This window comes from Myotis yumanensis, unplaced genomic scaffold (assembly GCF_028538775.1).
Source record: "Myotis yumanensis isolate MYYU_CA2020_CCGP unplaced genomic scaffold, mMyoYum1.0.hap1 SCAF_2, whole genome shotgun sequence".
Classification (NCBI taxonomy): Eukaryota; Metazoa; Chordata; class Mammalia; order Chiroptera; family Vespertilionidae; genus Myotis; species Myotis yumanensis.
The window spans coordinates 162233321-162255167 of record NW_027223753.1 but is presented as its reverse complement, the minus strand read 5'-3'; the positions used below and the strand labels follow the sequence as shown (position 1 = coordinate 162255167).

Sequence of the window (21847 nt, the reverse complement as noted above, 5' to 3'; positions counted from 1 at the left end):
TGGGAGAAACACGAGGCTTCTTTAGCTGGAACGCAGGGATGGTGAGGAAACAAGTGCAGACATTGAGAAGTAGCTCTTTGTCGGCACTTCTTAGTGTGGAAAAGGCTTTTATGATTGTGCAAAGGGTGGTGGGTGGTTGAAAAAATAGCTTAATGAGAAGAATTCGTCTAAGTAAAACTACAAGAGTCTCTTCAAAGAAAGCATTGGTTTTGTTTCTTTTATTTTTAAACAGCAGGGGCAGGGTATTTTAGCATAAATACATCTGATTCTCCAACAGCACAAAGCTGTGTGTGTGTGTGTGTGTGTGTGTGTGTGTAGGACCAATGCATGGAGGGCACACAGAATGTCACTGCACTCCTAAAAACCACTTGCCTTTACTAGAGAAAGATCTTTTTTTGTTGCCATTGTCATTTTTATTTATTTTTAAATAATTTTTTATTTTTAAATTACAGTTTACTGGTACATACAATATTATATTAGTTTTAGGTATACAACATAGTGAGTAGACATTTATAAAACTTACAAAGTGATCACCTGGATAAGTCTAGTACCCATCTGACACCATACATAGCTATTACAATACTAGAGGCCTGGTGCACAAAATTCATGCACTTGTGTGTGTGTGTGTGTGTGTGGGGGGGGGGGGGGGGTCCCTAGCCCGGCCTGTGCCCTCTTGCAGTCCGGGAGCCCCACAATCCATTGCCCTGTAGAGAGAGGCCCCGCCTACCTGCCATAGCCCACCAGTTGGTGGCCTGGGCCTCCCTCTTTGGGGCAATCACGGAGTCCCCCCTCCTCCCCCTCGATCAATCACCCTGCCAGCCAGTGGCCTGGGTCTCCCTCTATGGGGCAATGGTGCCCCCCCCCCCCCAACCAATCACATCACACCCACCTTGGCTGGCCTGGTGCCAGTGTGTGTCATAGTGTGGTCGTCAGGATAGTCATTCTGCTGTTAAGGCGTTTGGCCGATTTGCATATTACACTTTTATTATTATAGATTATTGACTATACTAGAGGCCTGGTGCATGAAATTCATGCATGGGTAGGGTAACTAGGCCTGGCTGGCGATCAGGGCTGATCAGGGCCTTCAGGCTGCCGGCTGGGGTTTTCCTTCGTTCCACGCCACCCCCTGGTGGTCAGTGCATGTCATAGTGAGCGATAGAACTCCTGGTCTCCCCGTTGAACTCCTGCGAAGAGACTTTGCATATTAGCCTTTTATATATATACTAGAGGCCCAGTGCACAAAACTTTGTGCACTCGGGGGGCGGGGGGTGTCCCTCAGCCTGGCCTGTGCCCTCTTGCAATCTGGGACCCCTCGGGGGATAACCACCTGCTGGCTTAGGCCTGCTCCCCGGGGGATTGGGCCTAAGCTGGCAATCAGACATCCCTATGGCAGCCCGGGAGCCCTCGGGGGATGCCCACTTGCCAGCAGGGAGCAGGCCTAAGCTGCAGTCGGACATCCTTAGCGCTGCTGAGGAGGCAGGAGAGGCTCCCACAACCACCGCTGTACTGGCAGCCATCAGCCTGGCTTGTGACGGAGCAGAGCTCCCCCTGTGGGAATGCACTGACCACCAGGGGGCAGCTCCTGCATTGAGTGTCTGCCCCCTGGTGGTCAGTGTGTGTCATAGTGACCAGTCATTCCCAGTTGTTCTGCTGTTAGGGTCAATTTGCATGTTACCCTTTTATTATATAGGATAGAGGCCTGGTGCATGGGTGGGGGCCGGCTGGTTTGCCCTGAAGGGTGTCCCGGATCAGGGGGGTCCTGCTGGGGTGCCTGGCCAGCCTGGGTGAGGGGCTGAGGGCCGTTTTCAGGCTGGCCACAGCCCCTTCAGGTTGGGGATCCCCGCTGGGGTGCCTGGCCAGCCTGGGTGAGGGGCTGATGGCTGTTTGCAAGCTGGCCAAGCCCCCCAGCAGGGACCCTCACCCAATGAGGGTGTGGCCAGCCTGGGTGAGGGGCTGAGGGCCGTTTTCAGGCTGGTCGCAGCCCCTTCAGGGTGGAGGGTTCTGCTGGGGTGCCTGGCCAGTCTGGGTGAGGGGATGATGGCTGTTTGCAGGCTGGCCACAGCTCCTTCAGGGTGGGGCTCTCGCCTCCACTGAAGGCAACAAAGTTTCAATTATAGAAGATAAATAAACCCCAGATACCTGCTTCCAGCCCGCCTCCACAGGGAGCTTGGGTGGCTGGGGGCTGTTTGATGTGGCCAGTACCCAATGAGGATGTGGCCAGCCTGGGTGAGGGGCTGAGGGCTGTTTGCAGGCTGGCCACAGCTCCTTCAGTGTGGTGGTCCCCCCTGGGGTGCCTGGCCAGCCTGGGTGAGGGGCTGATGGCTGTTTGCAGCCCCCAGACACCCAAGCTCCCAGTGGAGGCTGGCTGGAAGCAGGTATCTGGGGTTTATTTATCTTCTATAATTGAAAATTTGTTGCCTTCAGTGGAGGCCAGAGCCGGCCAGGGCAGGGAAGCTTGGCTTTCTCCATCACTGGGGCAACAAAGCCTCCTGCTTGCTCCAGCTCCATGGCTGCCGGCTGCCATCTTGGTTGGGTTAATTTGCATATAGTCGCTCTGATTGGCTGGTGGGTGTGGCTTGGGGCATAGCGAAGGTATGGTCAATTTGCATGTTTCTCTTTTATTAGATTAGATATATATTTACCCTATGCTGTACTTTACATCCCTGTGACTGTTTTTAACAACTGGCAATTTGCACACCTTATTCCCTTCCCCTTTTATACCCATCTGCTCAACCCACCTCCCATCTGGCAACCATCAAAATGTTCTCTGTATCTATGAGTTTGTTTCTGTTTTGTTTCTTTTTTAGATTCCACATATAAGTGAAATCATACGGTATTAGTCTTTCTCTGTATGATTTATTTCCCTTAGCATAATCAGTCTGGGTCCGTTCATGTTGTTGCAGATGTCAAGATTTCACTCTTTTTTGGCTGAGTAATATTCCATTGTATAAATGTACCACTTCTTTATCCATTTGTCTATTGGTGGACATTTAGATTACTTTCATATCTTGGCTATTATAAACAATGCTGCAATGAGCATAGGGATGCATATGTCTTTCTTGAAAACATTGATCTTAAGAGAGGGAGGGAAAGAGAGAGCAAAACGTCAATTGGCTGCCTCCCTCACACGCCCTGACTGGGGATTGAATCCCTAACCTGGGTATGTGCCCTGACCAGGAAACAAACTCACTACCTTTTGGTGTATGGGACGATACTCCAATCAACTGAGCCACACTGGCCAGGGTTCATATGACTTTTTAAATTAGTGTTTGGGTTTCTTCAGATAAATACCAGAAGTGGAATTGCTGGGTTCTTTCTTTCTCTGTTGTTATACCTTTTGTTTTAAAGTCTATTTTGTCTGATGTAAGTATTGCTACTCCAGCTTTCCTTTGGTTTCCATGTGCATGAGATATCTTTTTCCATCCTTTTACTTTCAGTCTGTGTATATTTTGATCTGAAGTGAGTCTCTTGTAGTTACATTTAAAGAATTATTGATAGATATGTAGTTATTGCCATTTTATTATCCATGTTTTTTATCTTTTCTTAAAAATATAAGTTTTTATTGATTTCAGAGAGGAAGGGAGAGGGAGGGAGAGAGAGAAACATCAGATGAGAGAGAATCATTGATCAGCTGCCTCCTGCACACCCCCTCCTGGGGATCGAGCCCGCAACCTGGGCATGTGCCCTTGATTGGAATTGAACCTGGGACCCTTCAGTCTGCAGGCCGATGCTCTATCCACTGAGCCAAACCAGCGAGGGCTTTTTTCTTTTTCTTTTTCGGTCTTCTTACAGAAGTCCCTTTAACATTTTTTATAATACAGGTTTGGTGGTAATGAACTCCTTAAGCTTTTTCTTTTTCTTGCCTGGGCAGCTCTTTATCTGTCATTTGATTCTAAGTGATAGCTTTGCTGGATAGAGTAATCTTAGCTGTAGGTCCTTGTTTTCCAACACTTTGAATATTTCGTGCTACTCCCTTCTGGCCTACAAAATTTCTGTTGAGAAATCAGCTGACAATCTTATGGGAGCTTCCCTGTAGGTAACTGACTGCTTTTCTCTTGCTGCTTTTATTATTCTTTGTCTTTAACCATTGCCATGTTAATTATGATGTGTCTTGGTGTGAGTCTCTTTGGGTTCATCTTTTTGGGGACTCTCTGCTCTTCCTGGACTTGTGTGTCTATTTTCTACAGCAGGTTAGTGAGAGAAACATTGATTGGCTGCCATTATTTCTTCAAATAGGTTTTTAATTCCTTGCTCTCTCTCATTGCCTTCTGGTACCCCCATGGTGTGAATGTTGGTATGCTGATGTTATCCCAGAGGCCCCTTAAACTATCCTCAAATTTTTGGATTCCTCTTTCTTTTTCCTGTTCTGATTGGGTGTTTTCTGCTTCCTTTTTTTCCAAATAGCTGATTTGGTCCTCTGCTTCATCTAATCTACTGTCAATTCCCTCTAATGTATTCTTCATTTCAGTTATTGTATTCTTAATTCTGACTGGTTCTTTTTTACATTTTCTATCTTCTTTTTTTATGTTTCTTATCTCTTTACTAAAGTTCTCACTGAGTTCATTGATTTCAGAGAGGAAGGGAGAGGGAGGGAGAGAGAGAAACATCAGATGAGAGAGAATCATTGATCAGCTGCCTCCTGCACACCCCCTCCTGGAGATCGAGCCCGCAACCTGGGCATGTGCCCTTGATCAGAATTGAACCTGGGACCCTTCAGTATGCAGGCCGATGCTCTGTCCACTGAGCCAAACCAACTAGGGCTTTTATATTTTTTAATCCTTATAACTAATGTGTGTTTTGTTTTGTTTTTCTTTATAACCAATGTTTTGAACTCTGTGTCTGGTAGATTGCTTGTCTCCATTTTGTTTAGTTCTTTTTCTGGAGTTTTGTCCTGTTCTTTCATATGGGACATGTTTCTTTGTCTCCTCATTTTGGCTGCCTCCCTGTGTTTGTTTCTTTGTATTAAGTAGAGCCTGTTCACCTCCCAGTGTTGGTAGAGTGGTCTTATGTAGTAGGTGTCCTGTGGGGTCCAGTGGTGCAGTCCCTAGTCCCTCGAGCCAGGTGCTCCAAGTGAGTCCCTTGTGTGGGTAATATGTGCCTTCCTGTTGTAGTTGAGTCTTGGTTGTTGTTGGCATACCAGTGGGAGGGATTGACCCTTAAGCTGATTGGCTGTGAGAACTGGCTGTGACTAACAAAGTAGCCTCTGCAGGGGCTGACCCATGGAGCAGGAATCACTTTAGCGGAGCTCTGGTGCCTGCCGAGTCCACTCTTTGGGTATGTCATTTGTGGAGGTCATTAAGTGATGCTCTGTTATGGTCTGAAGCTGGCCACCAGGTGTGTTGGTTCTCAGGCTTTTTGGGAGGGAATCTGGTGCAGGCCAAGGTCAGCTACTGCCTTTGCTCTGCCTGGGGCCACCTGGTATGAGCCACAAAATGATCCGCAGATGGTACTTGTGCTGGACTTAGAGGTGTCTAAGAGAGATTAAGCTACAAACCAAGGCGGGCTGCCACTGGTGCCAGGTTTGGGGTTACTTAGCGAGAGACGTGGGGCATGCTCAGGTCAATTCTGCTTGTTTGGGGTTTGGGGACCTTTGAGAGATTTTAGGAAAGTTGGCAGTTTGAACCAAGACAGGCCATTTGTATGGAAAAGCCACTGTAAACTCTTGGGTGGGGCGGGGTCTCAGGGAATCACTAGGGCGAGTGAACAGTGTTAGCCAGGTTGATGGAGACTCAGGTATGGAGCCCACCTGTGCTTGCAGGGTGAGGGCTCATCAAGGGAACAACGGCCTCTGCCAGCACTTCTGTCTGGGACAAAGCTGCCCCTCCAGCCCTCACCGTGATGCCAGGTAATTCAGTTCTTCCCTGTATGTTCCTGGTGCATTTTGAGCTGCTGCCCCAGAGCTGGGGCTCAGAGTGGGTGAGTCTGAGTAAGTCCATGCTAGGCTCTTTAACCGTTTGAATCCCAAGCAGCGCAATTGCGCTGCTTGGTATTTCTTGACATAAAATAAAACAAGCGCTATCACGCTGTTTGGGTCTTTTCGTACTCATTTAGAGAAAGCGCGGTTGCGCTGTTTGGGATTCTTCGACAGTGTTTTTTCAATATCCCCTGGGACTCAAACGAATCGTATGTTTTCTCGACATAAAATCTCAGCAGCGCAATCGCACTGCTTGGGACTCAAATGGTTAAGAGGAACACCTGGGACTCTAAAGCCTCTGTCTCAGCCACAATCCCTGCTGGTTTTCACAGCCAGAAGTTATGGGGACTTCTCTTCCTGACACTGGCACCTTGGGCTGAGGAGTCTGGTCTGGGGCTGGGACCCCTGGCTCCTCGCCAGCTGAGAAATCCTGATTTTTAACCGTCACACCTGGTTGTGGGACTGTTCCAGGCCTCTGCTCCTCCTACCAGTCTCTATGTGGCCTCTCTATATCCTTAGATAGAGGACTATGTTCACCTAGACTTCAGGCACTTCTCAGTGATGGTTGTTCTGTATTTAGTTGGAAATTTGATGTGGTCGCGGGAGAAGGCAAGTGCAGCATTTACCTATGCTGCCATCTTGACCAGAAGTGTGGAGAGAGATCTTTAAGCATAGTGGCTTGGAAGGTGAGTAACAACCAGCCAGTTTATTTTATTACCCTGGGGATTTATACACTGATTTTTTTACTTTTCTGCTATTTAAAGCCAAGCAGGCTGCAAGATGGACACTTTTCTCGCTCCCTGAGTAGACAACAACTTTGCCTCTTGAAGCAGATACTACAGACGAGGGACCAGTGCCGAACGGGTGGGAAGGCCCTATCACAGAGAGAGAGAGAGAGAGAGAGAGAGAGAGAGAGAGAGAGAGAGCAGTAGGATGTTGATTCTCCTGTACGTGGGCTGACTTGGAGGAAAAGATGTTCACAAGATGTTTTCTGATCACTGGCAGCTACTGCGAGCAGCTATCACATCCACTTCCCTGCTTGCTTTGCTTGCTTTTCGTTCGGGCCTCGGTCAGAAATACCTTTGCCCCCCTGGTTGGTGCCTCCTGTGCCTCTGCTTCATCTGCTGCTGCCTGAGGCTGGGGCTCTGGAGCAGGGCGTGGCTGCTGCATAATCCTGTGACTATGCTCCTGGGGTTCATTTGCTAGTATTTTGTTGAGGATTTTTGCAAATATATTCATGAAACATATTGGTCTGTAATTTTCTCATGATATCTGTTTAGTTTTGGTATCAGGACAATGCTGGCTTCATGGAATGAAACTGGGAGGTGTTTGTGAAGGATTGGTATTAGTCCTTTAGATGTTTAGAAGAATTTAGCAGTAAAACCGTCTGGTCCGGGGCTTTTCTTTGCAGAAAGTTTTTTATTACAAATTCTTTCTCTTCTATAGGCATATCCTGATTTTCTTTTTTTCCTTGAGTCAGTTTTGGTAGTCTGTGTCTTTCTAGGAATTTACCCATTTAATCTAGTTTATTTTATTTATTGGCATGCATGTCACAGATTCCCTTATAATCCTTTTGTTTGTAAGATTGGTAGTAATGTTTTCCCTTTCATGCCTGATTTTAATAATCTGAGTCTTCTCTCTGTTTTGCTTGGTCAGTCCATTAAAGGTTTGTCTGCAAAGAAGCAAGATTGGGTCTTGATGATTTTCTCTATTGGTCTTCTCGCCTCTACTTCATTTATTTCTGCTTCAATCTTTATTGTTTTCTTCTATTTGCTTTGAGTTTAGTTTGCTCTTCTTTTCTAGTTCCTTAAGATAGATGAGTAGGTCATTGATTTGAGATCTTTCTTCCTCCAGAGTTTGAAAGAAGAAGTAATAATAATTCTTGGGAACCCCTCATGCCCTCATTTTGGGCATGTCTGCTCAGGGAATCATTGATTTTTAATGATCGCCAGAGCAGATGGCCTGTTCGCCTTAGAACAGGGGTCAGCCAGCTTCTTCTGTAAAGGGCCAGCCAATACAAATTTCAGTGTTTGTAACTCATATGTCTCTGTCACAACTACTCAGTTCTGCTGTGGTAGTGCAAACGCAGCTCTGTTCCAATAAAACTTTATTCCTAAAGCAGGCGGAGCAGGATTTGGCCAGTGGGGCGAAGTTTGCAAACCTTTGCCCTAGAACAAGCATGTCAGACTCAAAGGCTAACACAGGCCAAATAAACAAGGTTTAAGTTTATGTGGGCCGCAAAAAACCAAAAGCTTCAATTGTCATAGAAACATAGGTTTATTTCAATAGAGGCATGCTGAATACAAAGGGCTGAAATAAATGAGTAATTGTTAACATAAAATAATAGAACATTTTAACTAAAATTAATATATTTTCTTGAACATTAACTTACCACACACTGAATAACTGCACAAATTAATAAGGGTAGTAACGCAAATAAACCTATTTTTCTTGTTCTCCAAAAGTAAAATATTTCCTGTTGCGCACACCAAACAAGTCAGCACAACACTAATGACGTGGCAATCGGCTGCTAAAATATTTGCTGCTAGTATTAGTGGGGCGAAATGGTATGCCTACACATAAGGCACGTAAGGGAAATGAATGCAACACGATTATAGTAATCAGTCATTAGTGACCATTGTAGTTCGTTATTAATAATCTATACTAATAAAAGGGTAATATGTTAATTAGACCGGGAGACCTTCTGGACGTCATTCCGGACAAAGCCATGGTGGAGGGGCTGAGGCAGAGGCCATTAGGGGCAATTAGGCCAGGAGGGGAGGGCAGTTGGGGGTGATCAGGCCAGTGGGGGGGGGGGGGAAGTTGGGGGCAAGCAGGCTGGCAGGGGGAGCAGTTGGGGGTGATCAGGCTGGCGGGGGAGTATTTGGGGGCAATCAGGCCAGCAGGGGAGCAGTTGGGGGCAAGCAGGCTGTCAGGCAGAGTGGTTAGGGGTGATCAGGCAGGCAGGCAGGTGAGTGGTTAGGAGCCAGTGGTCCTGGATTGCGAGAGGGATGTCCAAAGGGATAGGGCCTAAACCGGCATTCGGACATCCCCTGAGGGGTCCCAGATTGGAGAGGGTGCAGGCTGGGCTGAGGGACAACCCCCCCCCCCCGCCCCGTGCATGAATTTCGTGCACCGGGCCACTAGTCTATAATAATAAAAGCTAATTATTATTATTAGTAGTAGTAGTAATATGCTAATTAGACTGGATGTCCTTCTGGGCATCCTTCTGGACGACTTCCCAGACAAAGCCGGGGCTGTAAGGGCTGAGGCGGCTGCCATGGCGGGGGGTGAGGAGGTGGCTACCATGGTGGTTGGGGCCTGAGGCAGAGGCAGCTGCTGTGGCGGCGGGGGCTGAGCCCCTTGCATGAATTTTGTGCTTTGGGTCTCTAGTTATGTATAACAGGATACTGTAAAAATTAAGTTACGAAGTTTTTATTAAAACGTTTCTTACATACCGTTATATTGGCTGGGCCACAAAAATATTCGTTGTGGGCCACATGCGACCCGCAGGCTGTGAGTTTGACATGCTTGCCCTAGAACATCAAAATGTAGAAGATATAAATACTTCAAATAATTATTTTTATTTTTATTTATTTATTTATTTATTTAAAAAATAATTTCTTTATTGTTCAGATTATTACATTTGTTCCTCTTTTTCCCCCCCATAACTCCCCTCCTTCCAGCTCCCACCCCACCCTCCGCCCTCACTCCCCACCCACTATGTTCATTCATAGGTGCACGATTTTTGTCCAGTCTCTTCCCGCATCTCCCACACCCCTTTTCCCCCCAAGAATAGTCAGTCCATTCCCTTTCTATGTCCCTGATTCTATTATAATCACCAGTTCATTCTGTACATCAGGTTATTTATTCACTTGATTCTTAGATTCATTTGTTGATAGATGCATATTTGTTGTTCATAGTTTGTATCTTTACCTTTTTCTTCTTCTTCCTCCTCTTCTTAAAGGATACCTTTCAGCATTTCATATAATACTGGTTTGGTGGTGATGAACTCCTTTAGCTTTTTCCTTATCTGTGAAGCTCTTTATCTGACCTTCAATTCTGAATGATAGCTTTGCTGGATAAAGTAATCTTGGTTGTAGGTTCTTGCTATTCATCACTTTGAATATTTCTTGCCACTCCCTTCTGGCCTGCAAAGTTTCTGTTGAGAAATCAGCTGACAGTCGTATGGGTATTCCCTTGTAAGTAACTGAGTTTCTTTCTCTTGCTGCTTTTAAGATTCTCTCTTTGTCTTTTGCTCTTGGCATTTTAATTATGGTGTGTCTTGGTGTGGTCCTCTTTGGATTCCTTTTGTTTGGGGTTCTCTGTGCTTCCTGGACTTGTAAGTCCATTTCTTTCACCAGGTGGGGGAAGTTTTCTGTCATTATTTCTTCAAATATGTTTTCAATATCTTGCTCTCTCTCATCTTCTGGTACCCCTATAATTCTGATGTTGGTACGTTTGAAGCTGTCCCAGAGGCTCCTTACACTATCTTCGTATTTTTGGGTTCTTTTTTCATTTTGCTTTTCCGGTTGGGTGTTTCTCGCTTCTTCGCATTTCAAATCTTTGACTTGATTCTTGCGCTCCTCTGGTCTGCTGTTGGGAGTCTGTATCATATTCTTTATTTCAGTCAGTGTATGCTTACTTTCTAGATGGTCTTTTATCACACCATCGAGGGTCTCATTAGATTTCCTGTACATCTCATCAAGTTTATCGACAGACTCTAGAAGCCTCTTGAGAGACCTCAAAAGTGTGGTTCTGAACTCAATATCCTCCCTTGATAGTTTTGTCCTGTTTCTTTGTCTCCGCATTTTTTACGCTTTCTTGGTACACCCCCTAGTGGTCTTTGTGCGCAGTCTTGTTGTAGTTAAGCCTTGATTGTTATAGTTAATACTAGAGGGATTTGACCTCCAGGCCAACTGGCTGTGATAATCAGCTGTGTTTGCAGTGGAAGAACTTGTGTCCTCTAGGGAGGTGCTAATCTAGCCTTTGCCTGAGGCTATCAGGCAAATGCCTCTGTGCAGGGCTTGGGCGGGGCGGGTCCCACGGGATCAACAGGGCAGAGGAGGGAGCAGTTATGGCTGCTCTCAGTCCGTCCCCAGGAGCTCTGCCTCTCTGTCTCAGCAACTGCTGCAAACCTCGGAGGGACCGTAGCCAGACAGTCCCGCTTCTCCCGTTTGAGTCTGGGTCCCTAGAGACTCGCCCGGATCTGGAGCTCTGAGTCTGAGGCTCCCTCCGGATTGAAACAGACAACCACGCCCTCAGCCACCAGCCCGAGCCCCGCGCACTCTGCACCTTAGTATTTTACTTCAGCACTGCGCCTCCTCTGATTCTTGGTTCCTTCTAGTTGTAGAACTTCCACTCAGCCAGCCTTCCTGTGGTTCTGGATGATGTCTGTTCCGTCTTTTAGTTGTATTTTTGAAGTGGTTGTTTGAGGCAGCAAACTCCGGCGTTAACCTATGCTGCCATCTTGGTTTCTCCAAATAATTATTTTTAAAAGTTGCAAACATTTTTCATTGCTCTGCACCTCCCAAGCCCTTCCCCCTCGTCCCTCTGAGACGTGAATGGCAGGCCTGCTGTGTGGACCAGACCCCTTGGCCATGGAAGAGACGGTGAACGGAAGCCCCTCCTCACTCCCTGCCCCACTCACCTTTGTGGACCTGGGGCTTCTTTGGGGCTGCTTACCCCACACACCAAAATGTCCAGCTTCAGCCTGTACCGTTATGTCTAAAAGCTTCTGTTAGTGGCTCCCATGCTCTGTGCTGGACCCCATGCGAAAGCAGGGGAGTACAAGAGAAGACCTGACAAAAGCCTGAGGTTTTCACTGTGGGGACATAGGGTCAGCCAACGCGAAGCTTGAACCAGGGATTTTGTGTCGGAAGGGGAGGCCTGTGGAGGGGCAGCCCTGGTCTTCTAGGTCGGTTCTCAAAGACAAGAAAATGTCTGTGATTGTGGAGGTACAGTTTTTCTAAACAAAATACACTGGAAGGGAGTCTTACACCCTGAAAGTAGGTCACTCTCTCCCTTTAAAATGGGAGGTGGCGCCCCCTGATTCCTGTGCCAGAGGGCTAGAAGTTTCTCTGTGGAGAACGAACAGGGAAAAGGAATGCCTGTGATGATAAACTTTAAGAGGAGATAAAAATACTTTAAAAATATGATAAACTCGGGGGGTGTTTATCCATTAAACAAACCAACGGGATGTTTTCCAACGAAGAGGAGTCGTCATGGTTGGAAGGTGCACTGCCTCGGGGTGGCTGGTTCGCTCTGGGGACGGGCTGGTGGTCACTGTCCACTCCCCTCCTGGGGGGTCACTGTCCACTCCCCTCCTGGGGGAGGCGGAGCTCGGACCAGCCTGGGTTTGCTGGCGGGAGCTGGGTGCAGGGAACCTGGGTCCTGGGCTGCTGTTCTTCACGTGGATGCACTGTGTTGTATGTACCCAAATGTAGTTGTTGCATAAACAGAACAGTGCTCTTCTATGTTTGTTTTTATTTTTCCTTCGTAAAATTATTTTAAAAATTACAGAATTATATTCCCTGTAACCAGTTAACACAGTGGAGATAAAGTAAAGAACACGTGAGTTTCCCCTCACGCTCCCGAGGTAGCCATGTGACCGCCTCGTGTCCTTTCAGGGCAGCTTCCCCCTGCTCATCTACACACGTGGATGGACTTTTGAAGTGCTGCTTGCTTTTATGGAAATGCGGACAGATTTCATGCCCTGTTCCCTGCCTGTATTTCTTACTTAATAAGTCATAGACATCCCACCAGGCCATGTTGATTCTGTGCTTTTAAACTAGTGACTTAGATTTGCATAATGTGAATGTACCATCATGCCTGGCATGTTCATATTGTCTTCATTCTTTTAAAAAAAATATTTTAGCCCTAACCGGTTTGGCTCAGTGGATAGAGCATCAGCCTGTGGACTAAAAGGACCCAGGTTCGATTCTGGTAAAGGGCATGTACCTTGGTTGCGGGCACATCCCCAGTAGGGGGCATGCAGGAGGAAGCTGATCGATGTTTTTAACTCTCTATCCCTCTCCCTTCCTCTCTGTAAAAAAAAAAAGAACTGGGGACCCAACCCACAATCTGGGTATGTGCTCTGATTGGGAATTGAACCGGCAACCTTTCCGTGCACGGTGATGATGCTCCAACCAACTGAGCCACCCTGGCCAGGGCTTCTTGCCTTCATTTTTTAACTCTCTTCTGTAAGAGTAGGTTTATTCCTTTTCTCATTCTTGATTTTATTGATCTTTTAAAAGATCAGTGTTTGTTCACTGTGTCCTTTTTTTTTTGTTATTTCCCCTCTGTTTTATTAATTTCATATTTCCTTTTATGAAGTCCCAGGATTTGACCTTAGATAGTCTGGCTCCACAGTCTGTGCTCCTAACCACCATATTCTCCCATGCATCCTCAAGAGCCTTTTCTTTTTTCTGTTACTGGCCTCTTGGGGCTACACAGTGATTTCAGGTACGAACCTGCAAGAGGGCAGTGTTTACTGGGTGGCCTACTTCCTGTGAGCACATGTTGTTCTCCAGCTGGAACAGGAAGCACTCGGTTTGGAAGCTCCAGATGCAAATGGTCACGTCCAAGTTGGGGCATCCTCCTCTGTATGTCAGAGACATTGGATGCCCGGGAAGGAGATGCCCACACAGATGATCATCATGACCACATGGTTATCAATTGTTTTTTAATCTCTGACACAACTGACCATGAAGAGTCCTGTTGACCTGCCCAAATACTGATGAACTAGCACCATTATCCCCATCACAGTCTTGGTATTTAGTCAAGAGTAAGTTTGAGTTCTGAGGTGAATGCAGGAAACAAAGATCTATCTCTCTCTATCTATCTATCTATCTATCTATCATCACATTTCATCTGTCTCCCTCTCAGAGATGATTGCATTTCCTCCACATTTATTGGGCTCCCTCCCCCTTTACCCAAATATAGAGGAAATGCCTAATATAAATTTGGGGAAGACTGACAATGTTGGTACGTCTGATGAACCAATCTCAGTGAACAGCGGGGCCTCTGTGAGCTCCCTTCAAAAGCAGAAATTGTATGACCTTCTGGCCTTTATTTAAAAGGCTGGAACTTAGTGGCTCCTGCTTCCCAGGGCACTTTTTATAAAGTAAACATATTACAAAGTGTTTATTGAATGCTTGCAACATACTTAGCAAAGGCAGGGGATTTTAAGAGGTGCAATTAACATAAAAATATTTTTTTTAATAATTAAAAAAAATTTTTTTTCATTTTTATACCAAATTATTATTAAACAATTCATACAACTATACATCAACAATTGGTTAAGAGACAATGGGTTAAATATAATGAGTTATCACATCTAAGGGTTAAAGAAGTAATTACTTCTGCCTGGTTGGAGCAAAGATACCTTCTCCTTCCAGTGTGGATCCCATGCCCCTCCTCTGAGGTGCTCCAATGGGAAGGGGCCCTGAGAGAGACCACAGGAGAGTAGGGCAGAGTTGTGGAGCGTATACTGGGATATTGCGCTTGTGAATTTTATTGGATGCTGCATTCATTTCCCATTGGTGCTGTAATAAATTACCACAAACTTAGCGGTTTAAAACAACACACATTAATTATCTTGTAGTCCTGAAGGTCTGAAGTCTGAAATGGGTCTCACGGAGCTAAGGTGTTGGCAGAGCTTCATTCCTTTCTGCGGGCTCCAGGGGACAATCTGTGCTCTATCTTTTTCTAGAGGCTGCCCAAATTCCTTGGCTCTGCTTCCATTGTCCTATCTTCTTCTTTGACTCCTGCTTTTCACTTATAAGGACCCTTGGGATTACACTGGGCCCACCCAGATAATCCAGGACAATCTCCCTGTTTTAAGGTCAGCTGATTAGCAACCTTAATTCCATCGGTAACCTTAACTTCTCTTTGCCATGTAACAAAACATAGTTACAGGTTTCGGGAATTAAGGACATATTTTATTGATTTTTTACAGAGAGAAAGGAAGAGGGATAGAGAGTTAGAAACATCGATGAGAGAGATACATTGATCAGCTGCCTCCTATACACTCCCTACTGGGGATGTGCCCACAACCAAGGTACATGCCCTTGACCGGAATTGAACCTGGGACCCTTGAGTCTGCAGGCCGACGCGCTATCCACTGAGCCAAACTGGTTAGGGCATTTTTTAAAAGATGTTTGCATTCTTGGTGGTGGCAGAGGAGAAAACTTATATGCATTAAATAGCAGAATATGGCCAGAGAATTAACTGCATGGCACTGGTAGTCAGCATCATATTTATCCAGAAAAAGGGGGTACGTAAAGGCTTCATGGAAGAGGAGGAACCCGATGGAGGCCCGAGTAGAATGCGTTCCCTCTGAGATCAGCTGAGCAGAGCTGTGGTGACCCGCCTCCTGGGGGCTGGTGAGGGATGAAGCTGACGAGAAAAGGAGGCTGAGGAATTATGGAAAGTGAGGCTGGTGTTATTTTCAAATATTTACTTAAGATCGTGTTTCAAATCTTTTTTAAAAGGTAAAATCGTGACTCTCAGGAAAATATAAAGTAAACATGTATGAAAGATTTTATCTAACTCAGTTAATGGAGGAGCCAGTAAGTTGCTAAAGAGCAGTTGAGATGCTAGGTATGGGTCCTAGATGGATACAGACCAAGTCCATAAATTAATAGTTGGGCAACTTTATAAATAAATGTAAGGGTAAGATTGCTAGGCTAGACACAAGACAGATTAGTGCAGTGGTTCTCAACCTTCCTAATGTTGCGACCCTTTAATACAGTTCCTCATGTTGTGGTGACCCACAACCATAAAATTATTTTTGTTGCTACTTCATAACTGTAATTTTGCTACTGTTATGAATCGTAATGTAAATATCTGATATGCAGGATGTATTTTCATTGTTACAAATTGAACATAATTAAAGCATAGTGATTAATCACAAAAACAGTATGTAATTATATATGTGTTTTCCGATGGTCTTAGGCGACCCCTGTGAAAGGGTCGTTCGACCCCCAAAGGGGTCGCGACCCATAAGTTGAGAACCACTGGATTAGTGTCTTACAGAACAGCAAACCCTAATCTTTTGGGTTATCTGTCCCACTGGGCAGAAGTTATTTGCATCTCTGCTGGGGGAAAAAAATCTATACGTTAACATGTAACCACTAATTCTGGGACATTTAATATATTTAATCAATAGCAAACAGTGAGTAGAACTAAATACATTCACCGAGGTGGTCCTTGGGTAGCCTTTGTTCTATGTGACATTGAAAAGATGTGCGGCTTACGTTTTTTCTTATTTCCAAGTTTTAGATACTTTTTAAAAATAACAGTGACTACAAAGAAATGGAGAAAAAACTGGGGTTTGCTTCCGTGCCCTCCCAGGCTCTGAGATGGCACCCCCTGTGTGTTTTTGGTCTCTGATTAGTTCCTGAATAACTTGACAAAGAAACCCAAAGACTCTGGGCCCAGAATCTCACCCTCTTCCCCCGATCTGTTCATGTGAGTTAGCACTGGCCATCCGCTAGCTCTAGGCTTGGGTGGGTATTCATCCTCCCCTCTGGATGATGGTAGAGAGGTGATGGGAAGAAATGGGGCTGAGGCAGGGTTCCTGGGTGGGAGGGCTCGTTCAGCTCCGTGCTGGATCCCATGTCCCATGCTGACGGGGTGAGCGGGGTCCTTAGGGCCAGGCAGCGCTGGCCCATGGCTCCGGGTGCTTCTCTCTCCAGCTGACGCTTCCTACCTAGACTGCCTGTCAGTGTGTTGCAGGTGCCATGTACATCACCGGCTTCGCTGAATCCATCTCAGATTTGCTGAGCCTCAGGAACATCTGGGCCGTGCGAGGCATTTCAGTTGCGGTGCTTCTGGCCTTGCTGGGCATTAACCTAGCAGGTGTCAAATGGATCATCCGCCTGCAGCTGCTGCTGCTGCTGCTGCTGGCCGTGTCCACCCTGGACTTCGTGGTGGGCTCTTTCACACACCTGGACCCAGGTAAGCTTGGGAGGTCAGACGCTGGCCTTACAGCGTCTGCACCGCTTTCTTGAAGTTCACCCCCCGCTATGCTCTACCTATCAGTGTGTGCTGTTCCGGGCAGGTGAGTGGGTATGTCTTGGTGCAGAGGCTACACTTAGTGTAGCTTCAGAAAGGCCCTCCTCACATAGGCATTTTCACTTAGAACATTTTCCATGTTTCTTTTTATTTTCTTTCTATTATAAGAACCCAGAAAATTTAGGTAAGACGATAACATTGAGCTGGATAGATAAACATCAAATTCATAATGGTGATTAAGGGAGTGGGCAAGAAATAGAGCTGGACATGGGGAAGAAAATGGACTAACTTTTTTTTTAAATCTGTCATACTTAAAAAATTATTTAAAGGGACTTCATGCAAACATAAAAATGTTAATTGTCATTTTTGGGAGATGGAGGCAGATATAGGTTGTATTATCTATAATTTTGTTTATTAAAATTTTTTTCAAAGTAAATATACAAATCTATTAACTAAGTTTAAAGACAGAAAATAAACAGGCAGGAATACTCTGAAATGGTGTCAGGTACTGAAAATCAATGGATCACTGCTTTAACCTGGGTTTCCTCAGGTTGGCAACTCTAATCCTCAGCCCTTATGCTTTGAGTGAGAAGGTCTTATCCCGAGTGTCCATAACTTTGTAATGTTGTGATTTGAGTTGGTTTGGCAGCAAAAGTCTTTTTGTCCAGAGTGCAAAGCTCTTCCCAGGATGCAGCAGAGAGGGTTAGCTGCCTGATAGTTCACACTCTGGGGATGCTGTCTGTATATGGTAGTAGTGACTAGGTACCTGCATTGGAATATGAACAGGAAAGGGAGATAGGGCCACCAGCTGTGTTAAAAAAGGAAAAGGGAAAGAAGGAGAAAAAGAAAAACTGGTCCACAGCACAATCGCCTCCAATGGTGGTGGTGATGGCAGCTGCAATTGACTGAGCAGTTATGTGCCAGGCCTTTTGTTAGCATCTCAAATGTAATTCTTCCCACAACCTCATGGGGGAACAGTTATACCCATTTTACAGATGAGAAAGTCAGAGCTCAGAGATTATAAAATTCACTAGTGACCTGGTGCACGAAATTTGTACACATTAAAAGGGAATTAATTAGAGGAAATATTTTAATGTTGCTATTTGCCCTTTCTCTATAATAGAAGTGTCAGAGATGAAAGAAAATTAGTAAAATGTATATGAAAATCTTCCTCCTGTCAGAGTCTGGGACACACCATGGGAACCAGAGGCAAGTCCCCGCCCACCCATGTGTGCCTCGAAATCACACGAGACCCAGACCCGGCCGGCCATGCCCCCCGCCCCCCCCCCCCCCCATTTGGGCTAGATCCAGACCTGGCCAGCCCCACCCCTGTCAAACCCCGCTAGGTGGGATTGCGGCCTCAGGTCCCCTGGCCCTGCGTCAGGGCAGGAGGCGTGGCCTGAGGTCCCCTGTCAAGCCCCACCAGGTGGGGGGTGTGGCCTCAGGTCCTCTGGCCCAGTGCCAGGGTGGGAGGCATGGCCTGAGGTCCCCTGTCAAGCCCCACCAGGAGGGGGGTGCAGCCTCAGGTCCCCTGTCCTGGCCCAGCACCACGCAGCCTCGGGTCCCTGCTGATTGCTTGTTAAGGCTCATTACAGGAACTCGGCCTCCACTGTGGGCGCAGCCATCTTGTGTTACCGAATCCCTGCCTCTGCTGTGGGTGCAGCCATCTTTGACCGTTATGGTGTGATGGTCAATTTGCATATCCCATCTTTATTAGATAAGATGGTAATGCATGGCAGAGCTGGGAATGAACCAGCTATGGGGTTCTAAAGCTGAGCTGTTCCCTGAGTGGGAAGCAGGGCCTGTCTTCGTACTACCGGCTGTCTTTTTATGATAGCAGCTCTGCTTTCCCCCCTCAGGCTGCTCCTAACGTGTATTCTATACAGGCTTGTCATTCATAAAAATGCTGCTCGAATAAAGGTCAGAATTTAGTTTGGTGCGACACACTGATCTGGCCGTATCACCTCTTCATACATTAAAATTCTTCTTTTGGAAAATAGTCACTGCCCTGAGCTCCCTGAGTGCCCCTACCTGGCATCCTGGTCCCTCCCCCAGGGCCTCCAGAGTCCCCGTGACCCAGCATGTACAGAGGGGCCTGAGAACCACTCCAAGGCCGAGGGCCAATGCGGTGTCCAAACGGAGCCTGGCCTGGCAGCTTGCTCAGTATTTGGAGCATCGCCAGGGGAGGGAAGGGGCGGTTGTTTTTCCTGGCCTTGCACTCCTGTGTAGAGACAAGCCACATCCTGAGGGAGATCTGCTGCCGCTTGGCCATCAAACTGTCCGTGAAAGAGCGAGAATCTTATCTGATTCCTGGGTGCTTCCCCCTCCATCTGTATGGTTGCTGGAAGGAGGTAATTAGTTAAATTGCAGGGAGATGCTCTGGCCTCTTTGAAACCTCACTAGACTGATGTATTTTCCTTCTTGATTTGAACTTTTCTTGGCTGCTTGTCTAAGTTACTCCAAATATTTCTTCTTCCTTCTGGTCAGTACTTTAGCAGGGTGCAGTGTGAAATGAAATTTATTTTCAATCGTTCCCATAGCAACTGGCCCCTCTATAATCTGTTTTTGGTATCACTGATGTTTTATATGGAGATACTTTCTTTGTGGGTAAAAAAATCCAAACTAAAACTAGATCATAAACCTTCTGAATGGATTTAGCAGAATGACTTCAACTCCTTAAAAAAAACAATATACCAGTATACATAGACATTTGAAAAAAGACTGGAAGAAAGACTGGAAGGAACTATACCTATGTGTTAACAGCGATTGTCTTTCTGCTGAGATTATGGGTGGCTAATATATTTTACTTCTACTTTTCCTTCAATTAATTAGTACTCCTGGCCTTGCACCACCCTGTAGAGATAAGCCATTGCCATATTCCATTATATAGCTGTACCACAGAGATAGAAACATCAATGATGAGAATCACTGATGGGCTGCCTCCTGCACCCCTACCCTCCCCCTACTGGGGATCGAGCCTGAAACCTGGGTATGTGCCCTGACCCAGAATCGAACCGTAACCTCCTGGTTCATAGGCTGATGCTCAACCACTGAGCCACGCCAGCCAGGCTATAATTTTTCTTTTGTGTTGCCTTACTTTTTAATGATTTGATTTAACATAAAACAAATACTGATTTAGTTTTTATTAACACTAGACAATGTTTGTCATATATGTTGAAAAATTTTTCCTGTCATTTATTCTTTTAAAGTTAATTTTTATATGTAATTAAAATAATACACATACATAAAAATGTTCAATTTTGAGCTAGATTGTGTACTCTGATTGCTATCATTTTGTATACCTTTCAGCTTTTCCTGAAATTAAGCTTACTCCATATGTTAGTTTCCCAGGGCTGCCTTAACAAGTAACCACAAACTTGGGGGCTTCAAACAACAGGAATGTATTCCCTCACAGTCCCGGAGCCCAGAATTCTGCGATCAAGGTGTAGGCAGGGCTTCACTCCCTCCACGGGCTGGAGCGGAGGACCCTTCCTAGCCTCTTCCGGCGTCTGGTGGCTCCAGACATTCCTTGGCTTGTGGCCACATCTCTCCAATCCCTGCCTCTGTCTTCACATGGCCTTCTCCTCCTCTTGTCCCTCCTCTTGTGTATCTTCTAAGGACAACTTACCATTGGGAATAGGTGCAACTACAGTGATGGCGAACCTTTTGAGCTCGGCGTGTCAGCATTTTGAAAAACCCTAACTTAACTCTGGTGCCGTGTCACATATAGAAATTTTTTGATATTTGCAACCATAGTAAAACAAAGATTTGTATTTTTGATATTTATTTTATATATTTAAATGCCATTTAACAAAGAAAAATCAACCAAAAAAATGAGTTCGTGTGTCACCTCTGACACGCGTGTCATAGGTTCGCCATCACTGAACTAGGATAATCCAGGATGATCTCATCTCAAAATCCTTAACTTAATTACATCTGTAAATGAGGTCATATCCACCGCTTCTTATGGTTAGGATGCAGACATATGTCTTGGGGCCACTATTCAACTCACTACAGTCTATTTTTGTTTGTTTGTTTGCTTTTCTGTTTTAAAAAAATATATTTTTATTGATTTCAGAGAGGAAGGGAGAGGGAAAGAGAGATAGAAACATCAATGATGAGAGAGAATCATTGATCGGCTGCCTCTTGTACATCCCACACTGGGGATCGAGCCTGCAACGTGGGCATATGCTCTGACCAGGAATCAAACCATGACCTCCTGGTTCATTCAGTTGGCATTCAACCACTGAGCCACTCTGGCTGGGCTGTTTGCTTTATTTTCTAGGTTTTTGCCATTATTTTTAAAGAAATTCTTTATTGAGCTTTCTACTTATAGGCATTTTTTTCCAGCTCCTTATGTTATGTCTTCTCTTGGAGACTCCTGTCCACCGTCCTCCTGGATGGACCCTCCCCAGCCTGAATCACAGCTCCCGTGCAGGGACGTGATTTCTCTGCTCCCAGCTGTTGGTCCCGATCGTCTGGATGCCAAACCATCCTCTTCTGTCTGTCATGGGAAATGTCACTTTTCCATTTTCGCATGTGAATGGTCGGAGATAAAAGTCTAGGCTGAAAATAGGCTTCCCTTAGAATTTTGAAGTCATTGTTGCTCTACCTTTCAGTGTTCACTGGCACCCAGCGGTTTGGCCCTATTCTGATTTCTGCTTTTGATGGGTAGCTCTTTCTTCTCAAAGTGCTTACGATCTTTCCTTTACCCTTGAGGTTCTAAAATTTCATAATGGAAATTTTTATTCACTGGCCTGGGCACTTTTAATCTTGAATTTTCAATTATTCCTTTGACAATTGCTTCTCCTTTGTTTTCTAGGGTTTTAAATTTTGTATTATTTTCTTGAATTCTGACTAATTGGATGTTGGAGCTCCTGATCTGAACTTCCTGTTATTATTTGTTCTAATCTT

The 21847-nt window shown here is 45.6% G+C and overlaps 1 protein-coding gene across 1 annotated transcript in view; it reads left to right on the top strand.

Annotated features, from left to right (window-relative positions):
- SLC12A8 (solute carrier family 12 member 8) overlaps nt 1-21847 on the top strand; it is a 142445-nt gene that overhangs the window by 30037 nt on the left and 90561 nt on the right. Inside the window, exon 4 of the mRNA XM_070403583.1 lies at nt 16645-16876. Within this exon, the coding sequence (XP_070259684.1) occupies nt 16645-16876 (232 nt within the window). The remainder of the gene's footprint in view (nt 1-16644; nt 16877-21847) is intronic.